The following is a 20,249-nucleotide window of genomic DNA, read 5'->3' on the forward strand; positions in this document are numbered from 1 at the left end:
GGCCCCCACACACACGGCCAGCGTGGGGGTCCCAGCTCTGCCTTCCTCCCCCAGCCCTGCTTCCCTCTCACTGCTTCTACTGTTTCCCTGAGCCATCTTACACCACTTTATTCGCAAAGAATTCCTCCTTCTCCCTTATCCCAACATTCTCCTTTTCCAGGACCATTTAGGATCATTTCCCACAGCCCCACATCCCTGCAGGGCATCAGGCCTGGGTGAGGCTGAAGGGCTGATCTGTGCTGATGTGCTGAGGAAGCAACTGATGGAGATGTCCCAGGAAAGACCTGGAAGGCTCCATCTTCTGAGCAGTCAGGTTTTAAGATTGCAGCAGGCTCAGAGTTTTGGGAAGAAAAGTCTCTTAAGGCCCACTGCAGGGTGAGACAAGAATATCATTGAATCATGGTATGGTTTGGGTTGAAAGAGATGTTAATGATCACCCAGTGCCACCCCCTGCCACGGGCAGGGACATCTTCCCCTATCCCAGGTTGCTCGAAGCCCCGTCCAGGGATGGGGCAGCCACAGCATCTCTGGGCAGCCTGTTCTGGTGTCTCACTGAATATCCCCCTTCTCTACAAACTTTGCAGCACGGATAAGAGGGCTCAGGTGGGCACTTGTCCCCGGAGTCAGGGGAGGCAGAGGAGGGACGGACGAGCGGCCGTGTTCGGGCACCGTTCTGCAGGGAGCAGGTGCCCCTGGGCTGGGCACGGCGCGGGGGGGTTCGTTTTCGTGCGAAACACGGCGAATTCCGTCAAGGCACGTGAAGCCTCACCCAGAACAGCCCTCCCCACCCCTGGGATGGACGGGGCTCGGAGCCACGCGGGCCGGCGGGAGGTGCCCGTGCCCGGGGCAGGGACAGGGACAGGGACAGGGACAGGGGCACAGCCAGGCCCGGCCACCTCAGCCCCTCAGGCTGCCATTCCTGGGCCTCCCCCGCCCTCTGGCGGTGCCTCCCCGAGCCCGCCGAGCCCCGCGATCCCCGCTCGGCCCCCGCAGCTCCGCGGGCTGGCGGCGCTGCCGGAGAACCATCGGCACGGCAGCACCGCCCCGCACAGGAGAGTGCCTTCAGCATCATCACAGCCCAGAGCAACTGCGGGGGCTCTGCGGAGTCCCAGGAGATGCACAGAGTTCTCTGAGTTCACGGTGGATACGAAGGGAACAAGGCAGGGAGAGTCCGAGTTAGGAGCAGCGTTCAGATAGGGCTGATGCAGCGCTGGAACGGGTCACTGGGAACGCTGCAACCTCAACTGGTCAAACAGATCTTTAGAAATGACCTGAAAAGAGCTGATCCAGCTGTGTCGCCAGGCTGGATTAAGTGACCTTCTGAGATAACATTCATCTTCTTTTCTGTGATTCTATAATTAAAAGTCATATTGATCCTCTGTCAGAGATGCAGCAAAAGGACCAACTTCATTACGTTCTTGCTGCTCCAAGATGCCGAGTCCTGAACAGGCATCTCTTTGTGACCTGTCCTGTCCCAAAGAGCCTCTCCTCAGAAGAGACCTCCCATGGCTGCAGCAAATGCCGTGGGAAGGGATGAGGCACACTTCTTGGCTCAGTTTGTAGGCAACCAGTTGCAGAAACTGAACTAATTGCAGACTCCTGGGATTTGTTCGCAAGAGCACGAGCGCGTTCCCTCTTCTCGTTACTGAGCATCAAGTGCCTGATGAGAGAGGGATTTGGGGACAAGACAATGCGGAGATATCTAGCACAAAATGATTAGCCAGAATGTATTGTTAATAAGCTGCTTATTCATATAATTGGAAATTCTTTGCAGCCAGGGTGTCAGTACAGTCTCTGTGCTGCTCTGATGGAGCGGGGCAGGTACTGGCCCAGGGGACCCCGCTGTGAGCACTGTGCTGGCAGAGGACTCACTGCCACTGACTGCTCTGCTGTCACTGCCTTCAAGGGCAGAGAAGGACACAGGGATGTCAAGGGGAGGCAGAAGGGACTTGGCCAAGCCCCACTGACGAGAGGCACAATTCCCAGCATGGCAAGTACAAGGTGTCTGGGAGCAGAGTGGAAGGACAGGCCTCCTCCAGCATCCTCCCAACAGCTAGAGAGACAAAGGCCAAGGAAGCCTGGAGTCGAGGCAAACAAGACCTGAGGCTGTTTGTGCTTCCCAAAGCAGCTATTTGGGGAAGAACCAGCTGTGAAACATCCCTGAGTGAGTCCCCCCAGCGCTGTGACAGCTGTCACTAAACGGGACTTTGGTGGTGGTTCTGACGCACACCCGACGAGTGACCTGGAGGATTCCACAGGTGGCTTTGGTCACTTGGAGAACTGGCCTTGCCTGGATTTCCATGGAGCAGAGTTTCTTGGGGAGGCCAAGGGAAAGGAGGAGAAAAGCTACAGAAGAAGCTGTTCCCTATTCCCTGGCTGAGCCCAGGCCTGCAAAGCACCCTGATGCAGAATCAGCCACGTGGAAGTTTATGGGATGCCAAAAGCTGGAACATTATTCCCTGTTTCTGAGACTCCAAGACAGGCATGGAGCCAAGACTGCTCCTGCTTCCACTCTTCTGTTGTTCAGGTTAGAGAAGGCGTGAGGAACTGGGATAATCCCCATACCAGCAGTGTCCTATTGCCTCAGCAGCCCCCAGGAACGAGGGGCATGGATTCACTATCACACACGACTGACACCCTCCTCTGTTTCCTTACCCAACCTTTTATATCCTCAGCCTTTTGAAGCCTCCACAGAGCCAGCTCAGGCCTGTTAACTATTCCACAGAGGGAATTTAATTCCATATATATTTGTGCTCACTGTATCTCCAGACACAAAGCTTGAATAGGTATGAAAAGCTCTGTCCCTGAGCACGGCACTAAGCTGTAACCGAAGCTGGAGAATCTCCTCATCTTTTGACGACCAATTTCCTGCCTGATCCCTCCCTTTCTTTCAGATCCACACACAGAACTCACCAGCCATCCCAAGGACTGGGCTGAACTGCAGCAGAGCTGGCCCTGAGCCATGCAGCACAATTCCTTCCTTTTTTAAGGGTCTGTTCCTGACTCAGGCAGCAGGATAGGCTGAAACCAAGGAATCCCCCAACACTGCAACACAAAGAACAGTTGCTACACCAGATCTTCACAGCCAGGCAGCAACCCCTGGTTGAGGAGAATCACATTTTAGTGCATATTTGGGAATTTAAACCCCCAGATATATCTGCTTGCCGTGAAAGATCAGATCATTCTTTAATTGCTGTTATCCTTGACGATATAGTAAAAACTGAATTTGGAATAAGGAAAAGATCCCAATTTTCCATTAGCAGTGCAGAGGGATGCTGAGATACAGCATTTTGCTTTCAGTGGAAAGACACAAATACTGGAAATTTTGGCAATATGGCTGGTGATGTGTCCTCCCTATGGCACATCACAGCAACATTGCACTAAGATCCCTGAATCCATTTATTTACAATTCATTAGCTCATACTATTCCACTTCAGTCATTCATCTAATTAATTCATTAAGATCTTACAAGAGTCCAAGTTTGCCCAGGAAACCCACATACAATATCCACTGGAGTAAAAAGGGCCAGATTCAACAGATGATGAGTGAGCTTTTCCTGCGGGAACTGAACAGACCAAGTCCAGTTAGAACCTCATCACTCCCTTCCCACGTGCACCTAGAGGAAATCCCATAAATTTGAGTAGCATTCACCAGTTCCTGAACTTGATCTTTAAGATGGATCTTTCAGCACCTCAGAGGATGCACTAATGGAAGAAGTCCCTGTCCTGCTTTCCCCAGGGGCAGATCCCGGCCAGAAGGGCCCAGCACAGACTTGCAGAGGCAGTGACATCTCTGGGGACACGATGGCCGTGTCTCAGAGGGAGAGACTTCTCTGGGGATGAGCTCCAGGGACACAGCTGGGCCGGGGCTGGCAGCCTCAGCTGGGAGCAGTCTTACAGAGAAACAGCCACCTGCAACCAGAGTGCAAGAGAACAAACCCCACACCCCAAAACCAACCCAAAACTGGTGAGCACCTGCACACACCAGGACACAGAACCAACCAGGGGCACTGGGGCCCAAAATCTGCTGGGGGATAGCAAACTCAGCCCTGTCCCCCACTTGCCTGAGAGGAAGAGGAGGCAGCCTCATGGCTGGGGGCTGGATGAGCAGAGTGACAAAGCAAATTACGCCAGCCAGGGGAGAGAAGCAGCAGGCCTTTGACATCAGGACAGGCTGCGCTCAGATACTTCCCCAAATGCACGCAGAAATTATCTGAATATCAATGTTGTAACAAAATGTGGTGAGGTATTTCCTCTTGAGGCAAGACCTCAGGCACTTCCTCCAGCAGTGTCACCGAGAGGCAGGAGGGACCACAAGGCAGGCACACAGGAACAGGACCAGCCCCCAGCAATGCCCCTTCCCTGAGGGCCATGGAGCTGAGAGCCCTCCTGCTGCTGCTGCTGCTCTGCTTCCCAGGTAAGAGCAGGGCTGGGCATGTCCCAGGGGAATGGGACATCCTTCCCCACCTCCCAGTGCCTGGGGAGCTCCGCACTGGGGGGACCACCAACCTCAGCTGGACTCTGATAGGGGCAACTCATTGCAGGAGTGGGGAGGGAAGGGGCAGCCCCAGTTCCCACCGCACACATCGGGCTTCTCCAGCCTCTCAGGACAAACCACCCTGGAAGCACAGAGCTGTGGCCTCCAAAGCAGCCCCAGCACCTCTCCCAGTTGGCATTTGCCGTCATGCTGGCCTAGCTCAGTGCCTCTGACTGCAGTCCTGGATCAGGACAGTGTCCGTGGGCACTGCCTGCCCCCGCTGTCCCTGCAGAGAGCACAAAGCTTCCAGCATGTGGTGGGCTGGGGAATCAAGGCAACCTGCACCTTGCACAGCCTCCCACCGGGAGCTGCTGGGCATCCTCAGGGATGTGGCACAGAGGAGCTGCAGGCTGCACACACCTGCCCTGGCTCCTTCCCTCTGCCCCATCCCACTGCCCCAAACAGACCACCAACCCCCAGGGCACTGAGCGGGCAGGGGGTGGTGTCTGTCTGCCTGAACGAGGAGCGGTGACCATGGGGCTGGTTTGCTGGGGCAGCTCCCCACACTGTGCCACGGATGTCTCTGGTCAGGCTGGGAGGTCCAACACCTCGAGCACCTGCTTGTCTGTGGGCTGTAAACCACAGCTGCAATCCCAGCTCAAACCTCAGCACTGCCCACCAGAAATCAGCACTCCTGTTTTCAAGCAGGCGAATTCAGCAGGGGGAATGGACTCTGACTTTTGGAGTCTTTCCAGATACAAATGTCCACAGGGGAAGGTCAGAGCCAGTTTCCCTTTGTCCATGGGAAGGCTGTGGGCAGCCCTGCATCAGCTCCCCTCTCCCTCACCACATCTGATATTTACAGGTCTCCAAGCCAAAGCACCTCATGCTGAGGAGAGACAACGGGAAGGGGGCACTCTGCATATCCAGTGTCCTTACGCAGACGAGACTCGCAAACAGGAATGGAAAGTCTGGTGCCGCCTGAGAGATGAACGATGCTATGAGAATGCCGTGGCAACAAACTCCGAGATGAGCCAAACCAGGGACAGAGTTACAATAAAGGATGACCCCACTGCTAAGACCGTGTCTGTCACCATGACTGGCCTCCAGGCACAGGACTCGGGCACATACTTCTGTGCAGTTTCCCTTGGCCATGGCTATTATTCTCCACTGAAGACGATCTCACTGAATGTTTTCAAGGGTGAGTACCTGTATCCCCACACAAAGCCAAGTCTTGTCAGAAAGCCACATCATTCCTTCCCCTGCTCCCCTCTCCCCCAGCAGAACAGCTTCCCCTGATCCCCCCAGCCCCACTCCCCAGCCTCGTTTGCTGCCTTCCCCGGTGAGTGAAGGAGCCCCAAAGACCTGGCTGGCCCTGCAGGTTCCCAGCACCCTCTTGTCCTGCCTCACCCCTGCCTCGATGAGGGGCTCTCCAGGAGGGAGTTGCCCCAGGGCAGGGTCTGTCCCAGATGCCCATCTCAGGGAGGGAGGCAGATGCCCTTGCGCCCACTGCTCATCGGGAAGTGACCACCTTTGTGTTTCAGAGGTGCTCCTGTGGGAGTTGGACACTCTGTGGCTAAAGTGCCCCTACAACATCTGGGGGCAAAGCACGACCTGGTGCCGAAGGGAAGGGCAGACTAAGTGTGGAGTCATGGCCAGCACAGATTATTCAACACGGAGCAACAGCAGAGCTCCACATGACAGAACATCGATCACGAACAACAACTACCAGGGTGCCGTCACCGTCACCATGAAGAAGCTGCAGGCCCAGGACAGCGGCACGTACTGGTGTGCACTCAGGTCTGGCCGCACCCGAGTAATGGAGGTCGTGCTCTCTGTCTTCAAGAGTGAGTACCCACTGCCCTCCCAGTGTCCCAGACTGAGCACCTACTGCACTCCCAGTGTCCCAAAATGAGTACCCACTGCACTCTCAGTGTCCCAAAATGAGTACCCACTGCACTCTCAGTGTCCCAGAGTGTCTCAGTTTATGAATCATTTTTTTGCCCCCAGTATTCTGAGTCCAGTCCCCTTCTGCTCCACATGTCTGGAGGCAGATCCAGGGAGCAGTCAGCTCACAGAGTGTTCCAGTGCTGCAGAGGAGGTGCCACTGTGCCTGCTTTGGGATCTCACCAGACATTCTGGGTGTTTTCCAGGGACCCAGCAGTACACAGCCGAGGAGTCAGGCAATGTCTCTGTGCGGTGTCTGTACAAGAACACGGACTATGGGGCTGTGAGCAAAGCCTGGTGCAAAGAGGGAGCGGGGACACCGTGTGAGATACTGGTCACCACGAGCTCAGAGGCCTCAGGGAACCAAAGGACATCTCAGGATGGCAGAGTCAGGATCCAGGACGACACCCAGCGGGGCATTGTCACCATCACCATGGAGCAGCTGCAGACACAGGACTCTGGCGTGTACTGGTGTGCACTCCATGAAACCTCTGGTCCCTTCCGGATGGAGGAGGTCACACTCAAGGTTTCCAAGGGTACGTATGGACCTGTCATTTGTAGATCCCAGACTCTCTTTCCTGTTCTTTCCCTCTGCACTGCCCAGCCTCACACCTTACATCTGCCTGTGTTTGCCTGACCCTACAGCACTGGACCTTCTCATGGCCACCACGCCATGGGAGATGAACCACACATGTGCTGTGCTGCTCCTCTTTAACCTGGGAGCAGGTTCAGCTGTCCTGAGGGGTGTTTCTGTCACTCATCCTCTGCTACCACTTCTGCCCCTTTATAGGGACTCATCCCTTGGCTTTCAAAGGCTATTAAAGACCTTCCCATGGGGTTGTCAAGGGAACAACCTTTAGCCCCATATTTTAAAGATCTGTGACCTGGGCTCTCTTTCAGCATGATGCTTTAACAGTAAGGGATGGCACTGAGCTGCAAGCTGGCTCTTGAAGGACTAGAGGAACAGGCAGTGCAGACCATGAGAGGGGATGGTGATGCTCTGCAAGAAGTCCCAACACGCGGGACTGAGTGTGAGCAGGGTCCTGCACACCTGCCCTGGGCACAGGAACAGCCATGGCAGGGGGTTCTCACTGGTAAATGCAAAGCATTTGTGACTGTTCCTCTCTTCATGCCTGCCATTGCAGCACTGGCTCGAACAGCTTTGGCAGACACTGAAGGTGCAAGTCAAGCAACTCCTTTGGGCAACAGCCCAGCACTCAGGTAAGAGTCTCTGAGCTCAAACACACACAGGTTATTCCTGCTTTGGCCACTAAACACCTGGGGCAGGCAGTCCCTGGGTACTCCTGCCTCCAGAGGGATTCAGTATGGTAGAGTCCTTACCAAAGCTGGCCTCTCCTCTTCCAGCTCCTGCCCAGAGCATAATTCCAAAGGAAGAGGCAGATCAGTAAAATCAGCTCCAGTGCACCAGGTGCTGCAAAACACAGGAGGAAAAGACAGTTCCTGCTCCAGAGAGCCTGGAATTGTGCTCAGAACTTTAAACAGTGGCTTGTTTCTAAAGCCTGGAGAATAGTTTAGAAATAGCTCAGAAGGCACAACCAGGTAGAAAAATGCAGATTGCATTGCTGGAGAACCAGACCCTCCTTCTGAGTGCATAGAACCGAGTCCATGAAATCCATTCCTGTCCCTTTTGGTCATTGTTTGGCACTGGGCTGTTACTCCATCCAACACTGGTAACTCCCTTGCTCTCCTGGCTGCAGCTCAAATGGCAGCACCTTCATCTCACTGTCTGTGGTCCTGAGCATCCTGCTCATCCTGGCTCTCATCACCTCGGTAACGCTGTGTGTCAGGCTGCACAAGCTCCTGGAGAGAACAGGTATGTGGAGCTGGGGGATGCCTCGTCTTCTGCTCTGTACCAAGCAGGACCTTCTCTGCCATCGCTTTCCCACTCCAGGTGAGCTCGTTCCCAGCTCACAGTGCCCTGGAGATCAGGCAGGTGCAGGCTGGGAAGCCTCAAGGCAGGCTCCTTGCTGCCATCTCTGCTCACAATAAGTCAAACCCAGGTTCCTCCAGACCCTGCACAGGAACCTTAGAGGAGAACTAAAGTGAGACCAAGGTGTTCCCCAGGCTCAGGGCAGAGGGGTCCCACTGCACACCCACTGCTCCTATCACTGGGCAATCCCACGGCCTTCCCCAGACCTCCTGAGGCACTGGCAATGCCAGGGCTTTTCATGGACTTCTCTACTTCTAAAACCTCCGATTTTGGCTTCTTCCAAAGGGAACCGAGGAGCAAAGGACACCTATGGCAATTCAGAGGGCACAGCACAGGTAAGGAAAACGAATGATTTCCCAGGTGGTACCGAATCCCTGACCAATACTCTGTGAGGACCTTGGAGCTCACTTTGGTTGTGAGCAGGAGGCAAATGGTATTTAATGTCCCCAGACAGAGGAATGTTCCCATCTGGAGAGAGAGGGGGGGAATAAATGTAGGGAAATGCCAATAGGAAAAAAACACGGTGGACCAAATTCTAGTAACCCCTGAGAAGTGACTCAAGGACTAGTAACCAAGGTCAGGCCATGAAGTTGGCACCTTTATCCAGGAGAGGTGATGAAGAAGAGTCTTCTCTTCTTTCACCTCTGTCATGACCAAAGGTATTTTTTCCATGGCTTCTCCTTTCCTTCTGGGAGAATTTGGTCTCCTGGTAGCAGCTGTGACCTGGCACTGTGTCATGCTCACCAGTGTTTTCCCTTTCTTTTCATAGCTTGGCAGAACTGAAAGAAGAGAAAGTTCCAAGGATGACAGCAAAGGCCTAAAACACATGAACCTGGACTTGCAGTCCCGGCCCAGCCCTGAGGATCCTCTTTACTGCAATATTGAAGCCAGCCAGGCTCCCAGGAACCCCCACGGTGAAAATGTGGAATACGCTGTCATCGCCTTCAACCAGTTCCCAAGGAATGATGCAGGATGAAGCACAGGGTCCCCACACAATCCAGAAATGGAGAAACAAACTGGAATACGGAGTGGGAATGAGGAGTGGGAGGTGTGTGGGTGGAAATGGGGGAAGGAGCTGAGTTTTGCTGCCATGTGTGTGTTTCCTGTGCATTTTCAGACCTCCCTCCTGTTAGGGGCCAGTAGAGGCTTTGCCGCACTTGTGGCAGATTGTCTGGGGTCAGACAGAGGTGTGGGGTTATTCCCAGGATACCTTGTACATCTGCTTTTCCAGTTCCATTAAAATCAGACTCTTGGAAGGGCAGGTGTGAGCTTTGGAGAACGAGCAGTGTTGGTGTGGACATTGCTGGGTTTGGTGTTCCAGCCGTGCTCCGGTGCAAACTCTGATCCCTGCAGCACTGCAGGGAGGTCACTTGGCCACAGGAGCTGAATCCTCAGGACTGGGGCAAACATGAACCTCTTTGGGCCTGGGGTCTGTCCCATGGAATGGGTTGGGAATGGGAGGGCTGGTTTATAAGATTAAGCAGAACCAACATCTGCACTTCCCTCTCTCTGCTGGAAACTCTCCAAATGACATGTTTGCTGCCTGTATTCAGCAGTCACGTGGGGAGCAACGTGAAATGAGTTTTCTGGGGCTCAGCTCCATTTCTCCAAAAGACCAGAAGCTCTGGCATCTGATTTGTCTGCCCCAATCCCTGCAGACAGATCTGAGACCAAAGGGGCCTGAACCAACCCTCATTCCCAGGCCAGTCACATCCAACAGGTTTCTCTTGCTAGGGCTGCAGCAGGGAGGCTGATGGGATTTTTGAGATTTTTCAGAGTTATTGTGACAGAAAGAAAAAGAAAATGGTTCTGGAAATGGTTCATTCAGCCCAAGATCCCCCTAACAATTTGCTCTTCATGCAGTTACACTGGGTCAAGCTGTGGAAGAGTAATAGCAGAAAACAATGGAATGGAAGAGAGGCATTTTCAGGATGATTCTCAAAGAGAATCCAGATTTGTGCTCACTTGAGCAAGAAGGAACAAAAATGGCAATCAATCACCTCACAGAGAATTCTGGTAACTCTGAGGTACCATTTTCTTAACCACTAACTCAAAGAGGCACATTTAAGACTGGACAGACCTGCAGATTCATCAGCACACTAGTTAAGAAGTCAGGGTCTATTCATACTTGCATGGAAGATCTCCAAGTAAATAAAATAAATTCAAAAATGGAAAACAGCGCCCAGTTTGCTGGTGCTCTGGGAGGTCCCTGAGGGCAGATGGGGCCTGGGACTACCTGGGCTAGTGGAAGGTGTCCCTGCCCATGGCTTCAGGCCATCCCATGCTGCTGCTCTGCGGCTGTCTGGACTGAGCCAGGCACTCAGGCAATGCTGATGCCTGAGTTTTCAGCCCGTGAGAGAAATGCCCATCCCTGGTGAATTGCTCAATGTGCAGGATGAAAAAGATGCCAAGTTCCTGTGCTCGCTCCTTCCGTCAGAGCACGGCGGGGGAGAGGGAGCTGCCCTTGGGCAGAGCCCATGTCCCTCTTCTCCAGGCTCCTCTGCCGTCCCCTGCTCTGCTCAGCTCACATGGAGAAGCTCGTGCACCTCGTCCTGCTCTTCCTGTCAGGTAGGAAGCACATGTGGCTCTGGGTTTCAAGGGAAAAGGGTTGGCAGGGTAAAGGACTGGGGCAAAGCTTGGTCTCCACCTGAAGGCTCCTCCCTTGGAGTTTTCTCCCTTCCCTCTATTTACCAAAGGGCCAGTGGTGATCCCAGTGCTCCCAGCTTTCCTCACAGGGATCCTTCTGAGTCAGAACAGGAAACACTGATGAGAGAAGTCCTGTGTGCCTCTTTTGTGAAATGTGAAATTGCAAAATCCTGTGTGTTTGCATTTGCGGGGCTTTGGGTGTAATTTACATACATGTAAATATATTTACGTATGTGTAAATCACCACAGGAGGGTTGAAGAGAAGGGAAATAAAACCCGGTGAAGGGCACAGCTCTGAACTCTTGGGCAGTTGGCTCTCTGCAGCTGGGAGAGGCACATCCCTCTGAAGGAAGGACCAAGGCTCAGGAGCCAGCTGGGGCTCCCAGCTCTCAGCCCTCTGTCTGCAGCCACTTTGGAGATCCCAGCTCCCTGCAGCAGCAAACCCAGGCTGTGGGAGCACAGAAACCTCTCCCAAAAATCTGCATGAGTTTGGAAAGTGTTCACTAGACTTTTTCCAGTAGCACCCAGGGAGGGAGGAGGAACACAAATAGTTTATGATCTGTCAGCAGAATTGGTTGAAAAGAGAATGACACAACATTTTGCACGGGTACATCAGGAAATCTTGAAATGATTCCATTTAAAGAGGTGTTTGGCAGTGCTGTGGGAATCCTAGGGACCCAAGGGGCAGAGCTGGAGGAAGGAGGGATCCTCAGGAGAAACAGCACAGGCAGGTAAAGTGTTTTGGAAGGATTGCACAGGACACACCGTGAGGTAAATCCTGACTGGAACAACCGAGTGGAGCAGTGTACTGGGATAAAGACTTGTAGGTGTTGGATACTGGCAGAGCACAGATCTATTTTATGTCTTGTTCTAGTCAGATCTTTTAGTTTATAATTCGCTTAGAATTGTTGAAATTATTTTAAGCAGTGTTATTAAAAGCCTCAGCCAGCACAAAGTCCTCACAAGAGCCTATTTTTAAATTTACTTCTGTTTTATCATTACTTATGGTTTCACAGAAACATTTGCCTCTGAATTTTTTCACTAGAAATAGAGATTTCCACAAATACCACATTGTACTTCTCTCTGGAAGTATTAATAGCTCAGACTGTCCCCTCTGCCTTTTCCTGTCACAAAGAGGAATGGAAATTAGAAATAAGGAACCAAGACAATTAAAAAAAAAAAAAATAAGCCAAGCAGCCAAAGACCAGTTGACAACATGGTTAAAATTTGCAAGATATTAAAAGATAGAGTGGAAAAAAAACTTCTAAACCCCTGGATTTAGAAGTGGGAGTGGGATTCAGAAGCAACCTCCCAGCCAGCAAGCGGGACACTGGTTTGTAGGTGTCAGTGTGATTCCAGCATTTTCCAGGGCCCTGTGGCTTTGCTCTGGCTGTGTAAAAATGAGGATAAACTTCCTGGGCATTTACTGCAAAGGGCCTTTTCTGCAGCAGAGGGTATTCCACAGCCAACTACTGTAAAAGGGCTGCTAAAAACCAGCCAACCTACCTGGGTGCCCAGCTCTATGTTCCCCAGGACCAGGGCACGAGGCAGGTTTATAGTTAATGCCCAAATCCTGATGACAAACTGGGCAGGAGCACAGGGATGACAGAGGTGGGATGTGCTTGAGCTCCAGACTGACTCCAGAGCAGCCACCACAGGGCCGGGAGGGAAGGCAAGAACCAAAATCTACCCGAGCTTCAGAAAATCTGCAACTATTAAGTAAGCTGATACCTCCTGCCCTCAGTGCCACCCCAAGAACTGCTGCCTGTCAAGAGCCAAATCACCCAGCAGGCACAGGGTCACCACAGACACTTTTCACAACACCTGAGCCAAGACTCTGAGCACACTGACTGTCGAGGGGGAAGCAGATGGGTGACAGCCCTACAGGTGACAGCCTGACAGGTGACAGCCCTACAGGTGACAGCTGCCATCACTAGAGCTGTAAAGGATGGAAACGATGTTTAGCATCAGCCCAGTAGTGAGGGATAGACAAGAGAGACTGGGCTCACCCCTCCCTCCCTCCCTCCTAGCGTCCTGTGCTGCAGAGAACGTCACTGTGGTGTACGGGATGGAGGGGGGCACCATTTCTGTCAACTGCTCCTACGACCCCCAGCAGCAGTGGTGGAGAGAGAAGAGCTGGTGCAGGCAGGTGGATGAGACCAGGTGCCAGCACGTGGTGAGTGCCCCATCCTTCTGGCTGCCGTTCCTGAGGGGCAGGAAAAGCAGCACCTCCATCAGGGACAACGTGCACGCCGGGGTCCTGACAGTCACCATGAGGCGGCTCAGGAAGGAGGATGCCGGGCTGTACCAGTGCAGAACTGATTTCCTGGGGGACACAAGGAGCCTAAGGAAGGTGCAAGTGGAAGTGCTGAGAGGTATGTCCTGGGTTTGAGTTTCACGAGATCCTCCTTGAATTTCAGGGGTGCCTGCAGATGCCGAGGCCTCACTTCTGTAAACATCTGCTGCTGTCTTTCTCTGAGGAGGTTCTGTGTTTCGTTGCCTCTTTTTATTCCTGATGTACAGCACGGTACTTCACTGGTGCTGGATGTCCAGACTGGTCTCCTGGCACACAGCCCCATGCCCCACCTCACCGTGGTTACTTGCCCAGCTGGGGCACTGGTGACACCAATGAACATCACCAGAGACATCTGCAGACTAAACTGTTGTGTTTCTACCAGCAGCTGTCCTGGAGACCCAAGTGCCAGAGGAGCCTAGAGCTGTGCAGAGCATCTCCAGGTGAGCCTAAAACTTGTGCTGGGATCTCTTGTCTTCCTAGGACTAAGGCAGCAGTACAAGGGTTGTTTAAAGGTTTGAACTGTCCCCTCATGGCTGTATTTCTGGTTCCCCACAGCTCCCCTCCTGAAGTGGATTTCACTGTTTTCTACATCCTTGCTGGGCTCCTGGTTACCAAGTTCATGGTGGCTCTTCTGATCTGTATTGTTGGCATCAGCAGGAAGAACAGAGAAAGGGAGCAGAACCCAAGCCTGAGTGAGCAGCAGGTCCTCCCCTTCACTGCTGACCCTGGACACAATGGAATTGGCCCCTCCCGGGAGAGCACTGCCTGAGCTGAGCCAAAGGGAGTCCGTGGAAAAGGAACATCAGGCATTTGCAGGCAAAGCTTTGCCACCTGCTGTAAGGAAAGGATCACTGCTAAACACAGGTGGGGATGAACCTGTCACTCTGGAGAGGGAATGTCACCATCTACCACCTCTTCTCATTGGCATCACACCCCCAGGCAGAGTTATTCCAGATCCCATCCATAACATCATTCCACCACAGTCTGAACTGCGACCCATCAACATCCTGTCATCTCAGGGCAGTGCCAGGTGACAGACTCTGTCTTTACAAGGTGAGGAGGCCTAATTCCCCAAAGTTGCTTTGGACAGCGTGGCTCCTTGGAGGAAGTCCGTGTGGAAAGGCACAGGGAACTGCGGGACAGCCCGGAAAGGGATGTGGTCTCCCTGCAGCTCTGAGCCCGCTTCCTCCTTGCTGAAAGGACGTGGTGAGCAAATGAACTGTCTCACTGTAGTTCTCCCTGTGTTTTTGTTCCCCACTCAAGGGGATGTTACCAACATGTGATGGTTCTTCACCCCTCCCCACAGTGAAGGTGCATTTAGCCCTCCCAGGCAGACCCCAAACCCAGGGGCATTCACACTTCTTTTCCCTGCAATACCAAATAAAATAAAATCGATTCCCTGACTTAGGATGGGTTCATGTAATGGGCTGCAGGACACCAGGTCACAGTCATCCCCCAAAGAAGTGACACCTGGAACATGCTGGTGTGTTTCCAGCGCTCTGAGCCAGCGGGACAGGCTGGCACACCCAGCCAGTCCCCTCAGTGCCACACACGAGCAGAGCTCAAAGCCCAGCCTCTCGTTCCCCAAAGGGGCTGTGGCTGCCCCATCCCTGCAGGTGTCCAAGGCCAGGCTGGACGGGGCTTGGAGCAACCTGGGCTGGTGGAAGGTGTCCCTGCCCAGGGCAGGGGAGTGGGCTGAGATGAGCTTCAAGGTCCCTTCAACCCAAACCATTCCATGTAAGTGCAAAGCAGCAGACGGATGAACATTCCCAGCTGAAGGCTGCTCTGGGATGTGTCAGAGCAGCCAGAGACCAAAAATGCCCATTTCTTGTCCAGCCCCACGGGCTGGTTGCTAAGTATGGCTATCACATAGAGCGTCATGCAGCCTTCCCTCCCAAGCAATAACTCAGAGACTGTGGTTAAAGGACACGCTCAGCATCAGCACTGGGGCAGCAGGCTCTGCAGTGGTACAGCCAGTTTGCTTCCTCTGCAGCAGGGAACTGCACAGGGATAAAGAAGCTCCAGGAGTTTTTTCCCTTGGTGCCCTAAACCACTTTCTGCTCCAGGATGGGAGGTTTTCCAGCCCTGCTACTCTTGCTGGCACTACCAGGTAAGGCTCAGAGAGGCCACACAGAGTGTCTGTGCACAGAGGGAGAGTCCTCCAGAGCCACCAAGAAGTTATGGGAGAAGAGATGGTGGTGCAAGGGGCTGTCAGAAAAGTGCTGTCCAGCTCAGCCTTGAGTTTCTCTGTGAAAGAAAGGATTAACCTTTGCCATACCCTGCACTGCTCAGGTGACTGATGGACTCTGGACGTGGCTGGTTTTCAGGGATCAGGGCAGCACTTCCAAGAGGGAATCTGACCCTCAGCTGTGGGTCAGGATATCTGCAGAATATTCTTCTGCAGGGAATACAGATGGTGGTTTCACCTGAGGGTGAGCTCTGAGGTCGACAGTGTGCTGGGTGGGAGACAGCCAAAATAAATCAAGAATGATGTGTCATTCCCATTTTTGTTTCACAGCTAAAGAGTTTGTATTGGGACACAAAGATCCCACCAGAGGTTATCCAGGACAGGGCAAAACTCTAATACATAGTTTAACATAGAACCACGACAGGTACCTGTGTGTATCAAGAGGCAGAAGTGGCCAGGAAATTATTTTTGCTATATTAAATAAAATGTCTCGAAGAAAAAAAAAAAAAAAAGGAAAATAATCAATAATTTACTGGTTCCCATCCAAACCAATGAATGCAATGTTTTAGGATTGTATTAATCAGAACCAAATGGGTTTGGGACAGAATATACCTTGGAATCCCAGAATGGTTTGGGTGGGAAGGGACATGAAGGACTGTGCTGGGGGACACAGATCTGTGCGAGACAACACCAGGAAACTCCAACACTCTGTTTGGTGCAAAACGGTGTCCCAAATTCGAGGTAACTCTGATCAAAGTCTCCTTAAAGCAGGAGGGACTGGGATGATGAATGAGTTCTCATGGCAAATGATTAGAGTGCGGCTGAGAAAGCTCCAGCTTAATGACTCCAGAGAATATCAACTCCAGAGCTATTTGCAGGGGAGAAACAAACCACGGAATAGCATCAAGCTGGAAGTTTGGGGTGAGTTAATCAAAAAATTAATGATCTTCCAGAAGTCAGCAATTTTTTACCCCTTGACAAGAAAGATTTCGGGTCAGTGTTAAAGAGCTCTCTTTGGAGCCTGGAAATTTCCTGAGACACAGGTAATTCCTGAATTTCTTTTTTTTAAAACACATTTTTGATACATACTAATGGGATAAACAAATTGGAGCCAACTGCTTTGAGGAGGGCTGGCTTGGCTTCACTGATTAATGAAATTCTTCATTTACATCAGCAGATGGAACAGGCTCTGAGCAATCCAGATCTTTGCTAGAGAAAAAGTCACCAATTTTTTAGCAGGAGAAAGAGTCCCCAGGGATGGATTGACACGGGATAATCACCTGCTCATGGTTGGTTTTTTTTTGTTGGTTTTGTTTGTTTCTTTGTTTGTTTTGGTTTTTTTTAAGAGGAATATAGGTCTTTGGATACAGACTCTGACCCCATCCCAGTTCCCACTGAGAAGGGGGACGTTGCCACAGATGACACCAGTAAGGAGCAGAGGTAAAACCAATGACTCCCAGACTCTGGATGCACAGCAGGATTTGAGGAGCAGTGTCACACACACACACACCACACACACACACACAGAGGCTTCCCCTTCTCCCTGCAGTTTGTTCCAACCTCCCCAGCCCCGGGAGAAGATCTAGGAGGTTCCTCTCAGATTCAGGAGCACTAAGTGAGGCTTCTGCTGAGGATGCTCAGTTTGACCATGTCCTTGCTGTCTAACTGGTTAAAAAAGGGACACAAATATGGGCCAGGCAAAGCCACAGTGACTCTGCCTTGGTACCAGCAGCCCAGCCCAAGATCCACCCAGCCAAACCCACAGCACGTCAGACCAGAGGCATTCCCTGATCAAAAGTGACCCCATTAATGATCCTGATCAAAGACAGACCCTGAGAAGGGCTACTGAATCCTGGTAGCACTGTAAATGACTGCAGGAAGGGAATCCGAGCTCCTGATTCCTCCCCAGGCTTGCCAAGTGCCAAGGAAAACACAGCTGGTGGGATGGATCCTCTGTGGCTGTGGATCAGTCCTGACCTCACAGAACCACACTTGGTTAGGGACAGCAAGGGTGGTATTTGGGTGCTGAGATTTTATCCTGCAAACATAATTCATTGTAAAACACACAGAATCCCCTCCCACACTAACCTCATCACCTCTGGTGCTGTAAATAGTAACAGAGATATCGTGGTTTTGCCTGCAGCAGTCTCTATGCCTTCGTGGTGCTGAGCTCCTTCCTGCCCACCACTGCTCTGGTTGCTGCTCTTCTCTTCCTCCTCACCACCTACATCAGGATGAAAAGAGCAGGTAAAGATCCCTCATCCTCCTGTCTGGTGTTCCTGCCCCTCGGCTTGTCCTCCCACCTCCCTGGATGCAGGGAAGGTCTGTCCACAGCAATCCTTGCCCAAGGAGGCAGGGATGAGCTGGGAGAGAATGCAAGGAGTGAGCTGAATCCAGGAAAGGGACAGCAGGGAGAGTCAGGTTTAAAAGGGAGAGGTAAAGGTGTTGTTTCACACTCAAAAGGGTTTCTGTCATTCTTGGCAGGAAAAGGGATGGACACTGGCAAACATCCTGCTTTCAGACAGAGAGCACTGCAGGTAAGACAGCAGCAGAAATCCCACATTGCCGGTGCTTTGGTTGATCCCTGCCATGCAGACACTGGCTCTGTGTCACCAAGCAGCAGTTCCATCCATCCTGCAGTGGGTGGGAGGCATCCCCTCAAGCTCCCAGACTGAAGGTGCCTCCACTTCTTGGTTGTCTGACCCCCTTTTGCCAAGCAGCCACAACCTATCTTGGTTATTTGAGGAAATCCCAGCCCTTCCGCTTAATTTTGCTTATAGTACTCAGAAAAATAAATGTAATAACAAATACACAATGTTGATATTTTACTGGTCTTGAATCTGCAGCAACGTCACCAGAGCTTCTTATCAAAGGAAAACTTTATCATCCTAAATATTCAGTGTGTTGATTGTGGCTGCACCTTTCTACCCCAGTCCCTTCAATCTTAGGAAGTTGAATTTGCATAGAAGTTTCCTAAACTCCTCCGAGCACACGTTCCCCTTTGCCACACATCCCCTCCACTTTTCCCCAATCTCGTGAGACAAGAAGGAAACATCTGTGGCTGTAGATGAACTAAACGTTCATCAGAAACGCTGACTCTCTTTAATTTCTCATTCTTTGTGGTTCCTCAGCTCAGGGGACACAAAGGCAGCGGGGTGGCAGAAGGGGAGCTGGGCAGAAGCACAGTGTATGCTGTGCTCAGGCCCCGGCCGCAGCCCAGCCCCGAGGATGCTCTGTACATCAACGTCCAGCCCGCTCCAAAGCTTTGCTGCCACGGGCAGGAACCGCAGGGAAGTTCGGCCTCCTCAGGGCCCGTGGAATACGCGACTGTTCTCTTCAGAGCCACAGCTCCACACCCTGACACTGCAGCAGAGGAAAGCACCTGAGGAAAGCAGCACAAAGCCTTGGGCTGGTTCGCTGGATTCTGCAGAACTGCACTTGGAGCAACCCGTTTGCACCCAGCTGCTGGAGGTGCACAAACCTGCCCTGGAAAACAACTGCGCTTTTCTAACAGCACAGTCACACCCAGCTCTGGCTGGGCAAATCCAGAAGAAAGCTGTGGTACGTTTGCTTTTCCGAACTGCTCTATTTTTAAGTGACAGAGAACTATAAACCCAAATACAGGAAACTGGTTCTGCCTGGCAGCAGCTGATACAGCACCACAGCCAGCGAGGGGCTGCGAGATACGGGAGATGCTTCCTTTGGACTTTCTTCAACAGCACACTTGAACACTCACAGATAAAGCATTAATTACTGCCCAGTCTGATAAGATCTAAGTCAGTAAAGTGGCAAAAATCTGCTTTTTTTGAAAAACACGAGGCATTTCCTGGGCTTCAAGAGACAGACAATGCACTTGACATGTTTTAGTAAACAAGGGGCTTGATGGAAAATATTTGTCTACTTTATAATGTAAACTGTCATCAGCTTGAACATGCAGGGGTGGAATTTACATTTAAAATTATTGATTTGTTTTACAAAGAAATAACTTTGTATTTCCCTGTTTGTTGTTCATTAACACACACCCATGCTCCAGGATAAACCCAGCTTGACTTTATTAAAAATTGTTGATCAACCCATGTTGATCATGGCGATATGATCAAACACCCCTCAGGGATTATGGATAAATCCCCAAATTCAGATGACTGAGATTTTCATCTTAATTCTGTGAGCTGGAGCCTAAAGATGCTGAAAAGGACACAAAAACAGGTTTAAATCTTGATCCCAAGATTACAAGAAAACTCCAGCCTGGGCACTAGGTGGCAAAGGAGGGAAGGAAGGGGGGAAAGCAGGGAATACATCCATGGATTGTATAAACTCTGTGAGTTATATATCTGCCTTTGAGTGCTTGTGCAATTCCGAGAGCGAGAGACAGAAGTTAAATTCTGTTGACTGCTCTGATGTGGCTAAACAGTATCAGGCTTTTTATCATCATATCTGAGATAATTTTATTATTCTATTGCAAATTGTATGAAAACAAAGCTAGAAAATTACATCATGATAGTTAAAGAAACCTATTTCTGGCTTCCCAAACAGCCTTGCATGATTGTTCTCTTCCTGTCCCAGCTTCCCATTCTCTGTTTTTACAGTTACTTCCTTTTTTTTTTTTTTTAATGATCATGACTGTATTGCCCAATTCTGGAAAGAACTAATGACACCCTGGTGCTTTGGGGCATTTCTGACATGGCAAAAGCGCTGGTGTGGGGTCGATACCATTAAGAATTTCCAATACCATAGGGAATGTGCTG

At 51.5% G+C, this 20,249-nt stretch overlaps 2 protein-coding genes across 3 annotated transcripts; both read left to right on the top strand.

Moving 5' to 3' along the window:
- The first annotated feature begins 3,949 nt into the window (after window positions 1-3,949).
- On the top strand, window positions 3,950-9,630 carry LOC114064087 (polymeric immunoglobulin receptor-like). 2 transcript variants are annotated; one of them, XM_027896809.1, is made up of 8 exons: window positions 3,950-4,416; window positions 5,342-5,677; window positions 6,021-6,323; window positions 6,630-6,959; window positions 7,584-7,644; window positions 8,142-8,257; window positions 8,660-8,709; window positions 9,144-9,630. In XM_027896809.1, the coding sequence occupies exons 1-8, from the start codon at window positions 4,371-4,373 to the stop codon at window positions 9,348-9,350; spliced, it is 1,449 nt and encodes a 482-aa protein (XP_027752610.1). In that variant the 5' UTR covers window positions 3,950-4,370; the 3' UTR covers window positions 9,351-9,630. The 2 variants fall into 2 exon arrangements, with proteins under 2 accessions (XP_027752610.1, XP_027752609.1); XM_027896808.1 differs by lacking the exon at window positions 3,950-4,416 and having other exon boundaries at window positions 5,042-5,677.
- Window positions 9,631-10,760: 1,130 nt separating this feature from the next.
- On the top strand, window positions 10,761-14,876 carry LOC114064089 (triggering receptor expressed on myeloid cells 2-like). The gene is given in 5 exon segments (XM_027896820.1): window positions 10,761-10,813; window positions 10,815-10,942; window positions 13,051-13,395; window positions 13,699-13,756; window positions 13,872-14,876. Coding segments are annotated over 5 exon segments (798 nt in total). The 3' UTR covers window positions 14,086-14,876.
- Window positions 14,877-20,249: the final 5,373 nt, after the last annotated feature.

This window comes from Empidonax traillii, unplaced genomic scaffold, assembly GCF_003031625.1.
Source record: "Empidonax traillii isolate 1590-97213 ecotype Southwest subspecies unplaced genomic scaffold, ASM303162v1 scaffold516:size646513, whole genome shotgun sequence".
In the NCBI taxonomy this organism is placed as follows: Eukaryota; Metazoa; Chordata; class Aves; order Passeriformes; family Tyrannidae; genus Empidonax; species Empidonax traillii.